At 30.5% G+C, this 17500-nt stretch overlaps 1 protein-coding gene across 2 annotated transcripts in view; it reads right to left on the reverse strand.

Annotated features, from left to right (window-relative positions):
- LOC137629139 (uncharacterized) overlaps positions 1-17500 on the reverse strand; it is a 286776-nt gene that overhangs the window by 48027 nt on the left and 221249 nt on the right. For both annotated transcript variants that reach the window (XM_068360410.1, XM_068360409.1), the window contains 2 exons: positions 13849-13984; positions 8993-9138 (listed from right to left, as the gene is read on the reverse strand). In XM_068360410.1, coding sequence (XP_068216511.1) covers positions 8993-9138; positions 13849-13984 — 282 coding nt within the window. The remainder of the gene's footprint in view (positions 1-8992; positions 9139-13848; positions 13985-17500) is intronic.

The following is a 17500-nucleotide window of genomic DNA, read 5'->3' on the forward strand; positions in this document are numbered from 1 at the left end:
AACGTTTGATGTAAGGCAATTATGTTTTAAATGAAGTCTTAGCTGGTTAATCAGGAAGAAAGGCATCCGTAGGAGATGTATGAATAGCAATTTCATAAAGCGAATTTAGAGATTTAGCTATGCGTGATGTAATTGGGTAGTTGGGAACGATTGGCAAACCTAGAATGTTCATCTGGAAGTGGAATTAGGCCTATCTCAGTATGCATCAAGAAAGATGTCGAAACACTATTAGTCTATTCTTTTTAGTGAGGCAGATTTGCACCAACTCGCATGGGTGCCCTTTTAGCTCGGAAAAGTTTCCTGGTCGCTGATTGGTTGGAAAAGATGACACTAACCAATCCAGCGATCAAGAAACTTTTCTGAGCTAAAAGGGCACTGCTGCGAGTCGGTGCAAATGCGCTTCATTAAAAAAGATTTGCACCAACTCGCATGGGTGCCCTTTTAGCTCGGAAAAGTTTCCTGGTCGCTGATTGGTTGGAAAAGATGACTCTAACCAATCAGCGATCAGGAAACTCTTCTGTGCTAAAAGGGCACCGCTGCGAGTCGGTGCAAATGCGCTTCATTAAAAAAATTGACTATAGTTACTTGCTATGTAAGCTTACATTGAATAAAATTGTCCGGGTAATTACATTAAAAACAATGTTAAGAAAAAAAAAACACAAAGTGAAAATAAATTTCAAGAAGGAAATGAAAATTAGATAAACATATATTCATGAAAACAATAAAAAAGGCCAACAGGACTCTAAACGTAGTCTGAAAGTACTTGGGCTACTATCTTCAGTCCTGAAAACTTGCTAAGAAACTGGAAGGTTCTTGCAGTTTGGGGCCATCCACATCAGATGAAATAAAGGCGTATTGTACTATTTACTGTATATATATATATATATATATATATATATATATATATATATATATATATATATATTCATTGTATATACTATATATACATTACATGTTATATATATGCATATATATATATATGTATATATATATATATATATATATATATATATATATATATATATATATATATATATATATATATATATATGTATGAATGTATGTATATATATATACATACATATATATATATATGTGTGTGTGTGTGTGTGTGTACAAAAAGCAACAAATGCACCTATTTCTAGTCCACTGCAAGATAAAGGCCTCAGACATATTCATGCTTGGGGTTTGGCCACTTCATCACCTCGCGGGCCACTGAGGATTGGTAATAGTGGGAGACTTTAGTCTGTCCGCTCACAGCAAATCAACCTAGTATGAGTAGTCCTGACTAGTACAGCTTTCCTGCTCATGGTGACACACAAACTCTCACCACGTTAATGTATTCCCACTCAGATATATATATATATATATATATATATATATATATATATATATATATATATATATATATATATATATATATATATATATATATATATATATATATATATCGAATATTAAAAACAACTCAACCCAAAACGATAATAAAAGCAAATGAATGTTTATACCTCTCACTTCCAAGGGGAAACAAAAAAAAGTAAGAAGTAAATTCGCCTCATGATCAGCGAAAATCCGTGCAATCAGACTGACATTACGTGACAGCGAAGAAAGAAAACGCGAATAGGAAGAAGAGGAAGATTTGGCAACAATAGATAGCCAGCCAATCACGGTGATTTCCCCCGAGATTGACGGTTGGGATTGTGAAGGAGAGAGAATGAGGGGGGTGAGGGAGGTAAGAGAGTTGGGGGGGATTTGTGGTGTTCTGGCAGGGGGAGGGAGAAGGGGGAGGGACTGGGTTGGGGAAGAGTGAGGAGAAAGAAGAGACCAAGTAAAGTCCGTCGTGGGAGGGAACACCGAATGGAGTAAGACTTTTGATGGCTTTATTTTTTTTTCTCTCGATATCGGATCATCGAAGTGGAAAAAATAAAACGTTTGTTCCTTTTGGTGACAAAGTCAAAAAAATAAATAAAAAAAAAATGAGAATTGCAGAGTATAGGAATAGCACTTCAGATCATAATAGTTTAACATCGTTGTATTTTAAGTAAATTGTAAACATTAATCACGTAGTTGAAGAAGGTTTTGGTTCAATATTTTTATTCCTCTTTATGGACAATATGTGATCCTACTCTGTGCATGTATATTAGATTCATAACGATGAAATTACAAAATCGAGCCACAGTAGGCCTAGATAGATAGATAAATATTTTCGTTGACCACAATACAAAATAATCTGAATTCTGCAAAAGAATATTCAGTCCAAATTACAAAATTAAATACAATAGATTTTGTACAATCTCTTATACAAACTAAATGAATTTCAAGTAATGATAGTTTTACTTAGGAGGAAACTTACTAATATGTTTGATTAAGCACTCTGCACTTGATTATATCTAGTTGTGAACCTACAATATTCTTTTACAATATCACCAGGGCACAATCTATACTACTTGGGCATTGCTATTTATGTCAAATAAAGAGCAAGGTTCTGGCTATATATATATATATATATATATATATATATATATATATATATATATATATATATATATATATATATATATATATTATACACACACCTGTATACACACACATATATATATATATATATATATATATATATATATATATATATATATATATATATATATATATATTATACACACACCTGTATACACACACACACACACACACATATATATATATATATATATATATATATATATATATATATATGTATATATATATATATATATATATATATATATATATATATATATATATATATATATATATATATATATATATATATATTAGCTAGGCCTAGGGGAAGCATATAACCAAATATTTCATGGAATCCTTATATATGCCTCATAACTGTTCACTATTCTTAATGTTATACTATCCATATTATATAGTTTACCACCTCTAATATAATAGGCATACCAGTGCCACCAAAAGATCTCAAATTGCCCCCCCCCCCTCTAAACATTTTAGAACCAGTTGCGCTTTGAAATACTCAATATTCAGTGAAGAGTTTTTACAGTATTTAACTAATTTACTTTTTATCAGGAAAATAATCTATACTGACTTGTTGGTGTGTTATAAGATATGTGGTATGAAGAGTCATTTTCTATACGGAAACCTCTCGTCCTATTTTTCAAACTTGTTTTCAACCACTACTCTCCTATTGCACAATCTCAAAAGTAGGCTACATCAAACATGACACACACATAAACTGTACACACACACACACACACACACACACACACACACACACACATATATATATATATATATATATATATATATATATATATATATATATATATATATATATATATATATATATACACACACACAATTCAAGACGATGGATTGACGAACAAAAAAAAAATGCGGGAATAATCTGGAATATCGCGTAGAAAGACCATAAACAAATGCAAGTGGAACGACATGTCTGAGGATGATGATCTCTCTCTCTCTCTCTCTCTCTCTCTCTCTCTCTCTCTCTCTCTCTCTCTCTCTCTCTCTCTCTCATTATCATCATTGTATCAAGCGCATCCATTACTCCAATATGCATTTAAACTATCAGGTTGGATGTTTAAAGTTATTTCTTAATCAGATAATTTAAATTTCACCTGTATTATGAGAAATAAAGATCTGTTCTATTTCCCTTAATCGAATTTAAACAATTTGCTGTTTTAATGCTATGGAGCCCTTGGGTGCAGCTTAGTTTGTAATAATAATAATAATAATAATGATAATGATAATAATAATAATATGGTGTTTCTCATTGCAAGAAACGAGACTTGGTGTCCCGCTAGGGGGAGTGCCGTGCACCAGCCAGTCACCGCCTCAGTGTAGCACTAAGTGCTCTTTCCAGCGGTTTTAAATTCGTGCGCTCTAGGATTTTCGCGATTATTCCGTCAAAATGTCTGTGCACAGTGCTTATTATCTAATAGAAACATGAAGTTCAGTCATATAGATGTTCCAGTGTAAGTAGGGTCGTCTGCTATTTGTGCTCATGAAGATTTTGACTTATTTATTGAAGAATGAACTGTTTCAAGATGGCGTAAGAATTACGATTAAATTTTGATGCTAGTGCCTTTGTAAATTATTCAGACGATTGCAAGTATGTGCCAGTAGATTGTGCTACGAGTGATAATGACCGTGAACATAATTGTAACAAATTTGAAAGCATTTGTGAAGGTTGGTGAGCATTCAAAACATGTCGGTGTATGCAATAGTGTTGGTGATAGGCCTAGTACCACTTTGTATGTTGTGATGCTTTGTGGGAGTGTAAAAGTCTTAATGTCGGGTTCTAAATAAGACATACTGAAAAGTTACGTAAAACTCTTACAGAGACACACTGTAACTTTCGTTAGGCCTATATAAACTATGGCACAAACAAAATGCAAGAAACCCGCAAACTCCTCGTCAAATTAAGGACGGGTTTTGACTGCGTGGGTCTTTTCGAAAACTGGAGATTACAGTATAAAGATTTGGGAGATACCGGGCCACGTCAATGAAGGAATTCACGGCTTGTGGAATAAGTTTACGAAGTTTAGCGTGGTAGCAAGGAATTTTCCAATGTGCGTAGCTGGATTCAGTGTTCATCATAAGGCTATAGTGCTTATTGCATAGATAGTGTATCCAAGACCATATTACTTTATATCCAGTGGTAAGAATGTATCATTCAACCACCAATATCCCACTCCGAAAGTATGTGGTGGTTGTTGTCATATTAAATCAACTAGATGATGAATTTATTTGTTCTAAAGTGCTAATCGGAGGCCTCATATTTTATTTCACTTTACCTAAAGTATTTGAGATTTTTTTAAAGACGTGTCAGCAATATTTGCACACAGGTTGCAACATCAGTGATTTGGGAAATCAAGGATACTTGTAATTGGGCAAGAGTAGAAAACTGGGAAGCCTGTAAACAAGGATGCTTTGATAATTATACATGCTTTCGCTATAGATTTGCAATATTTGATTGCGTACAGAAAGCTACCAATTAGTATTGCTTATTAAAAGCGTAAAATTTGAGTTTAACTTTCATATAAAAAATTTGCTATATATATTTTTAGTATTTCGTTTCGTTACCAAAAATGTAATAATGTTGGCATGCGTGATCGCATCCTGAAAATTCGTGTTGCCATCTCATGATCACCCGGCATTTTTCCGTTAAACTAAGAACTTAAATATACTTCTTTGCTATTTATTTCAGTTTAATAGTTTGTTTAGCCTTATTTTCTTCGAAACGCCTGTCAGATACGTTTTTTTCTCTTATAATAAAAAAGTAAAAGGCAAAAGATTTGGATTTTACGGTTTTGAATGGCAACACATTAACTCATAAGAATATCTTATCCAGCCACACCGATGGCCGACTGACTACTTAAGTAATTAAATAAAAATATTGTTAGACGCAAATAGGTAGCTCTTCATACTGTCATTATTTTATCCTTTCATAATTTAGTGTAATTATACGAACGTTAAATTTACTCATTATTTCTTATCAACTAAGAAGAAATTGTTTGATTTAAGTTAAAACGATATAGTTTCCGGTTTTATTGCTCAATAATATGAATATATTTCGAGATCACCAGTCCAGAACGCTATTTTTCAACGACTATTCAGTCTTATTCACACTTTTTATTAGATGTTGGAATTATAGAAAGAATTTGTAAGAAAAAATCAAGAGTTAATATGATACCGAGTGTTTATTTTCGTAGACCTAGTTAAACGCGTTAGTGCTTTAACTGAAGATTGTTGGATACACAGTCAGAATGTTTTCCAGGACATAATGACTTTGCAATCAGATGTGTCGCTTACGTACAGTGCAAATCATATTCCCGGTCAGAGGCCATTCTTATGGGCATAAGGCTGAGGGCCCAAAGCACTATAGAGACTTGTCTACAGTACGGAAGAATCATTCAAGAGTTCAAACTACCCCAAACTGCCATCAACATGATGAAACCTGAGATTTTCAGAGCTCGGAGGTTCCTGGATTGTTGACCTTCATTCCCTTGCTAAGCTCATCTAAATTCATAGAATAAGAAGGGCGGGAATTTTCAACGAAAACGAAGCTTGTCTTGAATACTCTGCACTAGCCTACGTCTTTAATTCAAGCCGTCTTTCGTCATTGGAGTGATGACCCCTGCCTAGCGAGTGAGTGTTACCTTGAACGTTAACAAAAAAGGAGATAGCTATATTACTCAAATTAGAGGAAATATATTGCATCTCCTCTTTTGTTCCTTCTTGTTTGATTACTGTTGAAATAATTTGTCCTAATCGCTGTTTTTAGTCTATATAGCATTTTATAACTAAGGTCTAGAAGCTTTCTAAAAATGTTACTTACATTTTAGACTATCTTCACGTGGTGTAATGTATTTACCTAGTTATGCATAACCATTATTATTAATCTTGTAAATTAATTAAATATCAAGAGAGTTGTTAGAAATGTTATATTGTAACGATTAATTGAATAGTTACGTACATTACCGAAGGCAAATAACCCAAGAAAAATGATTGCCTTGCCGTTGATAAGAGGATAAATATCCTAAAGGGCAAATTATGTCATAGGTTTTTATTCTGTAAGTTTGAGGGGATATGCATAGGTCTTTTCAGCGTGTAACACGGTTAGGCCTACTGGCTAAAGGGTTTGCAAATAGCTAGAGAGGGAAAATTATGTCTAAGAGTATAATAGCAAATTAATTTGACGCAAAAGCATTATTGCTTTTAATAAAGGAAATTCATGAATAATCCATATAAGGTTAAGCGGGAGACTGATAGACTGTGCTTGGGTCCGTTGAGATATGAAGGGAAAAAAAATGGAAACATTTGTGCAGGAATTAGGCCTAGGCGTGATTTTGAGTTTGGTCGAGAATAGCCGTTATACTGTTTGTAGGATCCGCGAGTATATATATATATATATATATATATATATATATATATATATATATATATATATATATATATATATATACCCTATCTTTATGGGGATAACTTAACGTGGTGAAAGGGTTTGTGTATCGCCATGATCAGCAAAACTGTAATAATAATGTTTTGCTTTGTGGGATCAGACGAAAATCTCCCACCACCATCAATCCGCACTGGGCTGTGTGGTGATGAAAAATGGTCAAACTTCAGACATAAATTGACAAGTCTGAGACCTTTGTACTGCCGTGGATTTGTAGCGGCTGCATTTGTTGTTGTTGTTGTTGTTGTTGTGGATATATATATATATATATATATATATATATATATATATATATATATATATATATATATATATATATATATATATATATATATATATATATATATATATATATATATATATCTGTGTGTGTGTGTGTGTGTGTGTGTGTGTGTGTGTGTGTGTGTGTGCGGAAGGACGTGTGGGCCTTCGTCCTACAGTGGAGTAGAAACGGCTGATCATGATGTTGGTCTGTCTGTGTAATTTTTCTTTGGAATCTTATGGGTCTCCCTACTTAAAGGTACACTCAAGGCTAGTTTTATTTATTTTCATCTTAGGCAGATACGTGTGCGTGCGGTCTTTTAAGCATAGGCGAAATGCGAAAAAAATCGTATAGAAACTATGCGTTTATGATTTGGTTTATTGCTTTCTAGAACTAAACTAAGGCTCATGTGGTAGCATATTTTAAGTTTTTTTAATTGTTTATTTTTGTCAGTAAGTATTTTAATTCCTCTCTCGGTTCCATGTTCCTCGCTGCTCTCTCCACAACACTGTGATTGTGGGAACACTACTAATTTCTCTCTCTCTCTCTCTCTCTCTCTCTCTCTCTCTCTCTCTCTCTCTCTCTCTCTCTCTCTCTCTCTCTCCTTCTAATTTAATACCACTCTTCCTTTACTCAAATTTGTCAGTTTCACTTATCGTTTCATACCTCAGTATCTTGGCGGCCAATCAATTTTTATTTTATTACGCACCCAACGATTCATCAATGACTTATCCCACTGGGACGCTAGGTAGATAAACCAATTACTCAATCATTACAAAAAGTCTTCCATATAGCCCCATTCCCCTATTTACACATCCAGGTCTTTTAGAAATTAATCTCTACTTTTCATCTACCATGACTGAACATGGTCAGGATGAGATTAATAAGGTAATTCAATTTGAGACCCAGAACATTCTCCTCCTCCTCCTCCTCCTCCTCCCCCTCTTCCCCTCCCTCCTCCTCCTCTTCACCGAGGGAGGGGTGAGAGGAAGGCCCTTTGAAATAGTCATACGCCAATGTAAAATGTATTTCCAGCTCGTATGACCGAGATTATTTCGGAAATGGACACATAATGTCGGATGGATGAATGATGGAAGGATTCATTTTAGGCAAAGAATCATCCCTGAAATTATTAATTATTCGGTGCGGATTGATGGCCGATGATGGGACGGGTAGTGAATAAGGATGGGAAAGGAGCGAATGGTGATGGGGACGTTAGCTTTAAAAGGGAAATTAAAATGATGTTCATTGATAAAGGTTATTTTGATTATAGATTAGGTTTGATGGAATGTCAGGTGGTCAATCAATGATACGAAATGGGGAATTGGAAATTTTGGGTTCATTTATGTAAATGTGTAGTGATAAAAGATATATTGATAAGACGAAATTGGGAATTGGAAATTTGGGTTCAATTATGTAAAAGTGTGATGTTATGATGATAGGAATATGAATATGAATATAAAGTCTGATGATAAAACATAATTGGATAATGGAAATTTGGGTCAAGTTATGTAGGCTTAAATGTGTTAGGGTAAAAGAAATATATATATATATATATATATATATATATATATATATATATATATATATATAGGCCTATATATATATATATATATATATATATATATATATATATATATATATATATATATATATATATATATATATATACAGAGAGAGAGAGAGAGAGAGAGAGAGAGAGAGAGAGAGAGAGAGAGAGAGAGAGAGAGATGAATACGTTTACTTACACCAAATTCCATGGAGAGCTTCTTGAAAACGTTCTGCAACGGCAGAAGACTGTTAACTGCCTTGGCATTGGTCTCGTTCAGAACGTGCAGCTCCCTCCGGCTGTAGCCCAGGAGGAGGAACAATCCCGTCGGTAGATTGTACTCGTCTGAAAGAGAGAAGAAATAGTCCTGAGTGATTGTTTTTGCTGATGCTACAAAGGAGTTTATTGTTTCGTGATTTATGGTGTAAACACGTTTTGTAAGTCGGTTATGTTTATGTGTTTAAAGTTGCAATGGTGTTTTTTTTCTTTTAATAGATACATCACATAAGCAGTAACTAGTTCACTGCAGGGTAAAGGTGTGTGTATATATATATATATATATATATATATATATATATATATATATATATATATATATATATATATATATGTATATACATACATACGTACATACATACTTTGTCAGCCGTAACTAGTCCACTGCACGATATATATATATATATATATATATATATATATATATATATATGTGTGTGTGTGTGTGTGTGTGTGTGTGTGTGTATATGTTATATATAATATATATATGCATATATATACATAGCCTATATATATATATATATATATATATATATATATATATATATATATATTATGAGAACTATTCTTTTCAAAGACATATGAAATCAAGTCTAATTGAGGTGGCACATTTAGTCAAGAATATTTCCTTGGATATCTTTTTTATATATTGCAATAAATATCTAATATGACCAATCTATAATTCTTTTCAAGTTAGCTGCAAATGCTGGTAAAATGTTTATTTTTCTAATATCTCTGAAAAGAAATAATTCGTTATTTACAACGGATTACCTACAACTCTTGGTAAAATTATTTTTTATTTATATAATCGGAAAGAAATAATTCGTTATATGCAACAGATTACCTGCAACTGTTGATTAACTTTTTTTTATTTATCCGGAAAGAAATAATTGGTTATATGCAACTGTTTACCTGCAACTGTTGATTAATTTTTTTATTTATCCGGAAAGAAATAATTTGTTATATGCAACAGATTACCTGCAACTGTTGATTAACTTTTTTTTATTTATCCGGAAATAAATAATTGGTTATATACAACTGTTTACCTGCAACTGTTGATTAATTTTTTTTATTAATTTATCCGAAGAGTAATAAGTTACTATATGCAACAGATTACCTGCAATTGTTGATTAACTTTTTTTTATTTATTTATCCGGAAAGAAATAATTGGTTATATACAACTGTTTACCTGCAACTGTTGATTATTTTTGTTTATTTATTTATCCGAAACGTAATTAGTTATTATATGCAACAGATTACCTGCAACTGTTGATTATTTTTTTTTTTATTCATCCGGAAAGAAATAATTGGTTATATACAACTGTTTACCTACAACTGTTGATTAATATTTTTTTTTTATTTATTTATCCGAAAAGTAATAATTTATTATATGCAACAGATTACCTGCAACTGTTGATTAATTTTGTTTATTTATCCGGAAAGAAATAATTAGGTATATACAACTGATGACCTGCAACTGTTGACTATTTTTTTTATTTATTTATCCGAAATGTAATAAGTTATTATATGCAACAGATTACCTGCAACTGTTGATTAACTTTTTTTTATTTATCCGGAAATAAATAATTGGTTATATACAACTGTTTACCTGCAACTGTTGATTAATTTTTTTATTTATTTATCCGAAAAGTAATAAGTTACATGCAACAGATTACCTGCAACTGGTGATTAATTTTTCTTTATTTATCCGGAAAGAAATAATTGGTTATATACAACTGTTTACCTGCAACTGTTGATTAATATTTTTTTATTTATTTATCCGAAAAGTAATAAGTTATTATATGCAACAGATTACCTGCAACTGTTGATTAACTTTTTTTTTTTATTTATCCAGAAAGAAATAATTGGTTATATACAACTGTTTACTTGCAACTGTTGATTAATATTTTTTATTTATCCCCCCCCAAAAAAAAAATTATTTGTTATAAAAAGAATCACTCCTTTCATAGCGGATAAAACATATATGTTATTCCATTTGTACATAAAATATAAAAAATAAACATGAAAAGAAAAGCTGAATTTCGACGGTAAAAAAAAAAAGGTTATAACATTTTCTTCCGCCAGAACGATCGAACTGTAAATTCCATTTAGAATCAATTATATTCTCGGCGTCTCTTTTGAACGATGCAATAATCGAATGTAAAATTCTCTTTTTTTTTATTGCAACATATCCATTTTCAGTGCAACATGGAAATATAATCAGAAGAAAATTTTTGTATTTAGTAGTTCATAATCGAACTAAAGAGGATGTTGATATATATATATATATATATATATATATATATATATATATATATATATACATATATATACATATATATATGTATATATGCATATATATACATATATATATATATATATATATATATATATATATATAAATATATATATATATATATGTGTCACTGTATTTAGTACTAACACATATATAGTATATGTATGTATAAATATATGAATATATATATATATATATGTATATATATATATATATATATATATATATATATATATATATATATATATAGATAGATAGATAGATATATGTATATATGTTATATGTATGTGTATATATATATGTATATATATATATATATATATATATATATATATATATATATATATATATATATTTATATATACAGTATATATATGTATACACTAGTATATATAGATGCATATGTGCACGTGTGTGATTTTGGTTTAACATTCCTTGATGTATAAATGTATTTACCGAACCTAAAAAAAAATTCTAATATTCAATTTAAACCATTTGTGCTTCAGAGAAAAAAATAACATTGAAATTTACGGCGTTTTGTAACCATGTCCTCTGTTATTTGTTGCTGTTAGCATAATGTGCGTCCTAATAGTTCGTTAACGCATCCCTCCGGATATTTAATTATTCCAATTTCTGGGGGTCTTTAACTTGACATCCAGTGTAATTTGCTCTCTGATGACTGAGGACAGGATTTGTATATGTTTACACACTTTGGAATACAGCTTTCAGTAATAGAATATATAATATAAGTTCCTAACATATGATTAACATGAGCTTTAATTTACGTTTTTCATAGATTGAATCTACATTATGTGGAATTTTAAGAGTGAATTTTGAAAACTAGAAAATGACAATGATAGATTTTTAAAGAATTACTATGTGCCCTAATGGTGAATATAATACCGTGCTTCTCAACGCTCAAAATATATAAATTTATATAATAACTTATTTCTCAGGGCTCAAAATATACAGATTTATATATATCATGTTTCTTAATGCACAAAATATATATTTTTACGTAATAACATATTTCTCAAAGCTCAATATATATATTTTTTTCATATAATAATGCCTTTCTCAAAACACAAAATAGATATTTTTATATAACGTATTTCTCAAAGCTTTAAGTATATAATTTTACATAACTTATTTCCCAAGGTTCAAAATATATATTTTTTATAGTACGTACTTTTCAAAGCTCAATAGATATTTTATATAATAACATATTTCTCATATAAATTTTTATATAATGTATTTTTCAAAGCTCAAAATAGATATATTTTTATTTAATATCGTATTAATGAAAGCCCAAAATATATATTTTTATATAATAATGTATTTCTTCAAGCTCAAAATATATTTTACATAACATATTTCTACATACTTCTTAAAGCTCAAAATATGTTTTCTTTCTTTAATATACGTTTTTTCCCAAAACTCAAAATATAAATTTTTCTATAATAACGTATCTCACAAAGCTCAAAATAAATTTTTTTTCTTATACTAAAAATGCAGCTCATAATATATTTTTTATAAATTAACGTATTGCCCAAAACTCAAAATATATATTATTATATAATAACGTATTTCCCAAAGCTCAAAATACATTTTTTCCTTTGATAGAAACAGAAGCTCATAATATATATCTTATATGATAACGTATTTCCCAAAGCTCAAAATACATTTTTTCCTATATTAAAAACCGCAGCTCATGATATATATTTTATATAATAACGTATTTCCCAAAGCTCAAAATATTATTTTTTCCTATAATAAAAACAGCAGCTCATAACATATATTTTATATAATAACGTATTTCCCAAAGCTCAAAATATTATTTTTCCTATAATAAATACAGCAGCTTATGATATATATTATGTATATCAACGTATTTCCCAAAGTTCAAAATATTTTTTTTCCTATTATAAAAACAGCAGCTCATGATATATATTATATATATATCAACGTATTTCCCAAAGTTCAAAATACATTTTTTCCTATATTAAAAACCGCAGCTCATGAAACATATTTTATATAATAACTTATTTCCCGAACCTCAAGATATTATTTTTCCTATAATAAAAACAGCAGCTCATAACATATATTTTATATAATAACGCATTTCCCAAAGCTCAAAATATTATTTTTCCTATATTGAAAACAGCAGCTCAAGATATATATTATATATATTAACGTATTTCCCAAAGTTCAAAATATTTTTTTCCTATAATAAAAACAGCAGATCATGATATATATTTTATATAATAACGTATTTCCCAAAGCTCAAAATATTATTTTTCCTATAATAAAAACAGCAGCTTATGATATATATTATATATATATCAATGTATTTCCCAAAGTTCAAAATGTTATTTTTCCTATAATAAAAATAGCAGCTCCTAACATGTATTTTATATAATAACGTATTTCCCAAAGCTCAAAATTAATATTTCTCCTTCAATATAAACAGCAGCTTAACATACCTTGCCTAGGCCTCTTGCAGATAAATTCTCCCGAGTAGCAAATGCATTCGCCACGGGCTACTTGAAACCCGGGCGCGTTGTGGTTGTAAACAGCGAAGTCTGTCTCGCAGGGGCGTTGCTCTATACAATCCAGCACCTGCGGGAGTGGAGAGATAAGAAATGTGGACTTCTCCGTCGTGTAAATTAAATTTAGAGCCAATAAACAGGGAATTGGCAATTTAAAGAAGATAAGAATGACAATGTAAAATAAAGGAACTTTTAAATTTTTACTCTTTGATCATATCTTTATATTTTGATGAACTAGATTTCAAACGATTGGTTTTTATATGAAAAAATTCCCGCTGATGTATTTTTTTCAGTATTTATTTGATTATAATCCTTTACAGAAATAAAAAGAATTTATATTTTTCTTTAAAAACTAATTGAATACCTTTCTATGATTGCAATACTATGAACATTTCAAACAATAGATCAATTGAAAATAATATTGCAACACAAAACTGCACCAATCTATGGTAGTGTAACGAACTGAATCACGAGAAAGAAAAACATTCATCAAAAAATAAAAATATCACTTAAATTAGACATCACACAAAGAAAGGAGGAAAAAAATGCATCTATTTTTAAAACAGAATCCTAAAAGAGATAAATGGTGTGTCTATGGTTTTATCCAATTTATAACCCAATTATGTTTTTCAATTACAACAGTCATGGAAGATAAAAGAGAAAAAAAAATAACTGGTACTGAAATTCTTTATTCGGTTTGACAAGCACATCAACCTTGTTAACGATGAATGACTTTACGGTCCACGTGAACATCTATTGTAACTTTGAAGTATGGCTGTGATTGGATTATTATTATTATTATTATTATTATTATTATTATTATTATTAATATATATATATATATATATATATATATATATATATATATATATATATATATATTTGGTCATGCTGTGGTATTGCTATACGTATAACTTGGGTATTGGGAGAGGGAGTAGTCATACCCTGGTGAGAGGGGGTGCGTGTGTGTGTGCATTTTTACCTAAATAGTTAGCCGTTATGTTTGATGAGTCACGTACACTAATATATATATATATATATATATATATATATATATATATATATATATATATATATATATATATATATATATATATATATATATACAGTATATATATATATGTACTGTATGGGCAGAAATAAGTAGAGTATCCTCTCGATATCCTGCTATATATTTTAATAACTTAATCCTCCACAGAGAGCTTAAGTTACCAGAGCTGTAAATCTTTCTTTCCCATTATCTTTTATACCATCTCTATTAATTGCTTCCGCATTCTCCGAGTGTCTGTCATTTGCTGCGAAGATTACTCATTCTTATTAGATTTTACGATCATTGAGAGACTTTGTGTGTAAGTGTCTCTCTCTCTCTCTCTCTCTCTCTCTCTCTCTCTCTCTCTCTCTCTCTCTCTCTCTCTCTCTCTCTCTCTCTCCTTTTCTATCTTATCCTCTTCGGGTTTTATTTGCGTCTTTTGCATGGTTGCTTGTCTATTCTATATAAACAGAAGGATGGATCTTTTACTTCGATGTTATTTTAAGAGCAGCTGATGTAGTTAGTTTTTCTGCTTCGCATTGTTCCAATTTTATCTTTTTATAACAAGCCTTATAATATCTAGTGTTATCTTGGTAGTCTATTTTCAGTACACACACACACACACACACACACACACACATACACACACACACACACATACATATATATATATATATATATATATATATATATATATATATATATATATATATATATATATATATATATAGTTAGGAATGGTCGGATCTCAATTTAACAATGAAATTTATGAATACAATTACTGCACTAGCTTAAACTATTATTTCGCTCTGCTTTAAATAAATCGAAAAAAAAACCTGCTGATGTATCAACCACCATCATTAATATACTAGATTAAGATTTTTCAAATTAATGATCTAAATCCACAGCAAATCACACATACTAGTAAGCATGAAAGATAAATTAGAATGACAGAATGGAAATGTGTGTTTGTTCGTCTATAGCTTCAAATTGCTTCACTAGCATGAATTTTTTTTTCTGTATTCCACATGAGAGGCATTCAATTGCAGTCGTATACTGTGTCAAAAGGAGATGAAACAAAGATTGTAAATAAAAAACAAATCTAGACGGAGAAGAGCCACTAAAATATCCATAACAGACCATGCCTTTCATTTATGGTTTTAATAATTGGAGCTCGCTTCATACCACAAGTCTATTTGAGTTGAATCTAAATTCCGAAAAAAATCTTCGACATGCAAAGGAAGTTTCATCAGAGAAACGTTGTTTCTAGTCCAAATGGAGTCCCATTCGAGCGGCGGTATCTCTTAAGTAGAGTTTATTTAATACTTCAGTAATTGGAAAGGAAGGTCGAGGAAATGGTTTCTAAATTTTCATTTGTGGATAGGCAGATAAAAAGAGGTAAATAGGAAATTAAAATGGATTACAAAGAAGGGTCACTTAAGTGCGTAGATCTGCAATATATTTACATTTATTTTATCTATACTTTGTCAAAACACAAACGCTTTATATTGCTCCATTACAAAATGCAATAGATAGTCAATCAATACCAATTTTTTTTTTCTTTTTTTTTTTTTTTTAGATTGAAGTTTTTGGATCCATTGGAACAGAAAAAGAATTTGATTCTACTTTTTTAAACTTTCAGTTGAAATTCAAATTGTTGACACCTTAGTGATCTAATAGCCCATAATTAATATTAAAATTTTCTTTTTCAAAGATAAATTGTGTTGAATTCACTGGAACAGAAAAGGAATCCAATTGGACTTCATAGAACTTTCAACTTGGGGATCCTCCGACAGAACAAATGTTTGGGTTGTCAGGTTAATACCGGTACGAACGGAAGGTAATGGAAGCTGGAATACTAGGAGGAATACTGTATAGTTATCCAGCTGGTTTTGATGGAATTCTAAGCGAAGGAAACTGATATGAATAAGGGTTAAGGGGTGGAGATGGATTATATACGTAGGATGGTCTGGTCCAAAGGTTTAGATGTAATGGGGTTAGACGGTACTTGCATTTATATTGCTACTACTACTACTACTACTACTACTACTACTACTACTACTACTACTACTACTATTACAGGTGCTGCTGTTGCTGCAAGAATACTGTTATGCTATTAATTGAGTAATATTGTTATATACTTATAAATATACAGTCAATGATGATATTCATTATAGAAAAATATAAATACATTTGTAATAGCTTATCCATGATTACGATTTTAATTATCATGTATAAATTGCAGTAACATGAACGACAAAATTACATATGAATAGCAAGATATGAAAAAAAAAACACAAAAAGGTTTTGAAAAAATGAGTTATTTTTCATGTTTGAGTCTGACAGGCTGGGTTAACCAGAAACTCTTGTTGAGCTTTATATGAAAGGGTTAAGAATTAGGTTTGTTTATTAAGCGCCGCACCATTCAAAAGGAAATGTTGGTTTAACGTCTTGGAAGAAGGCATTATGAATCTCTCTCTCTCTCTCTCTCTCTCTCTCTCTCTCTCTCTCTCTCTCTCTCTCTCTCTCTCTCTCTCTCTCTCTCATTCTTTGTAT

The sequence above is a fragment of the Palaemon carinicauda genome, chromosome 37 (assembly GCF_036898095.1).
Source record: "Palaemon carinicauda isolate YSFRI2023 chromosome 37, ASM3689809v2, whole genome shotgun sequence".
Lineage (NCBI taxonomy): Eukaryota > Metazoa > Arthropoda > Malacostraca > Decapoda > Palaemonidae > Palaemon > Palaemon carinicauda.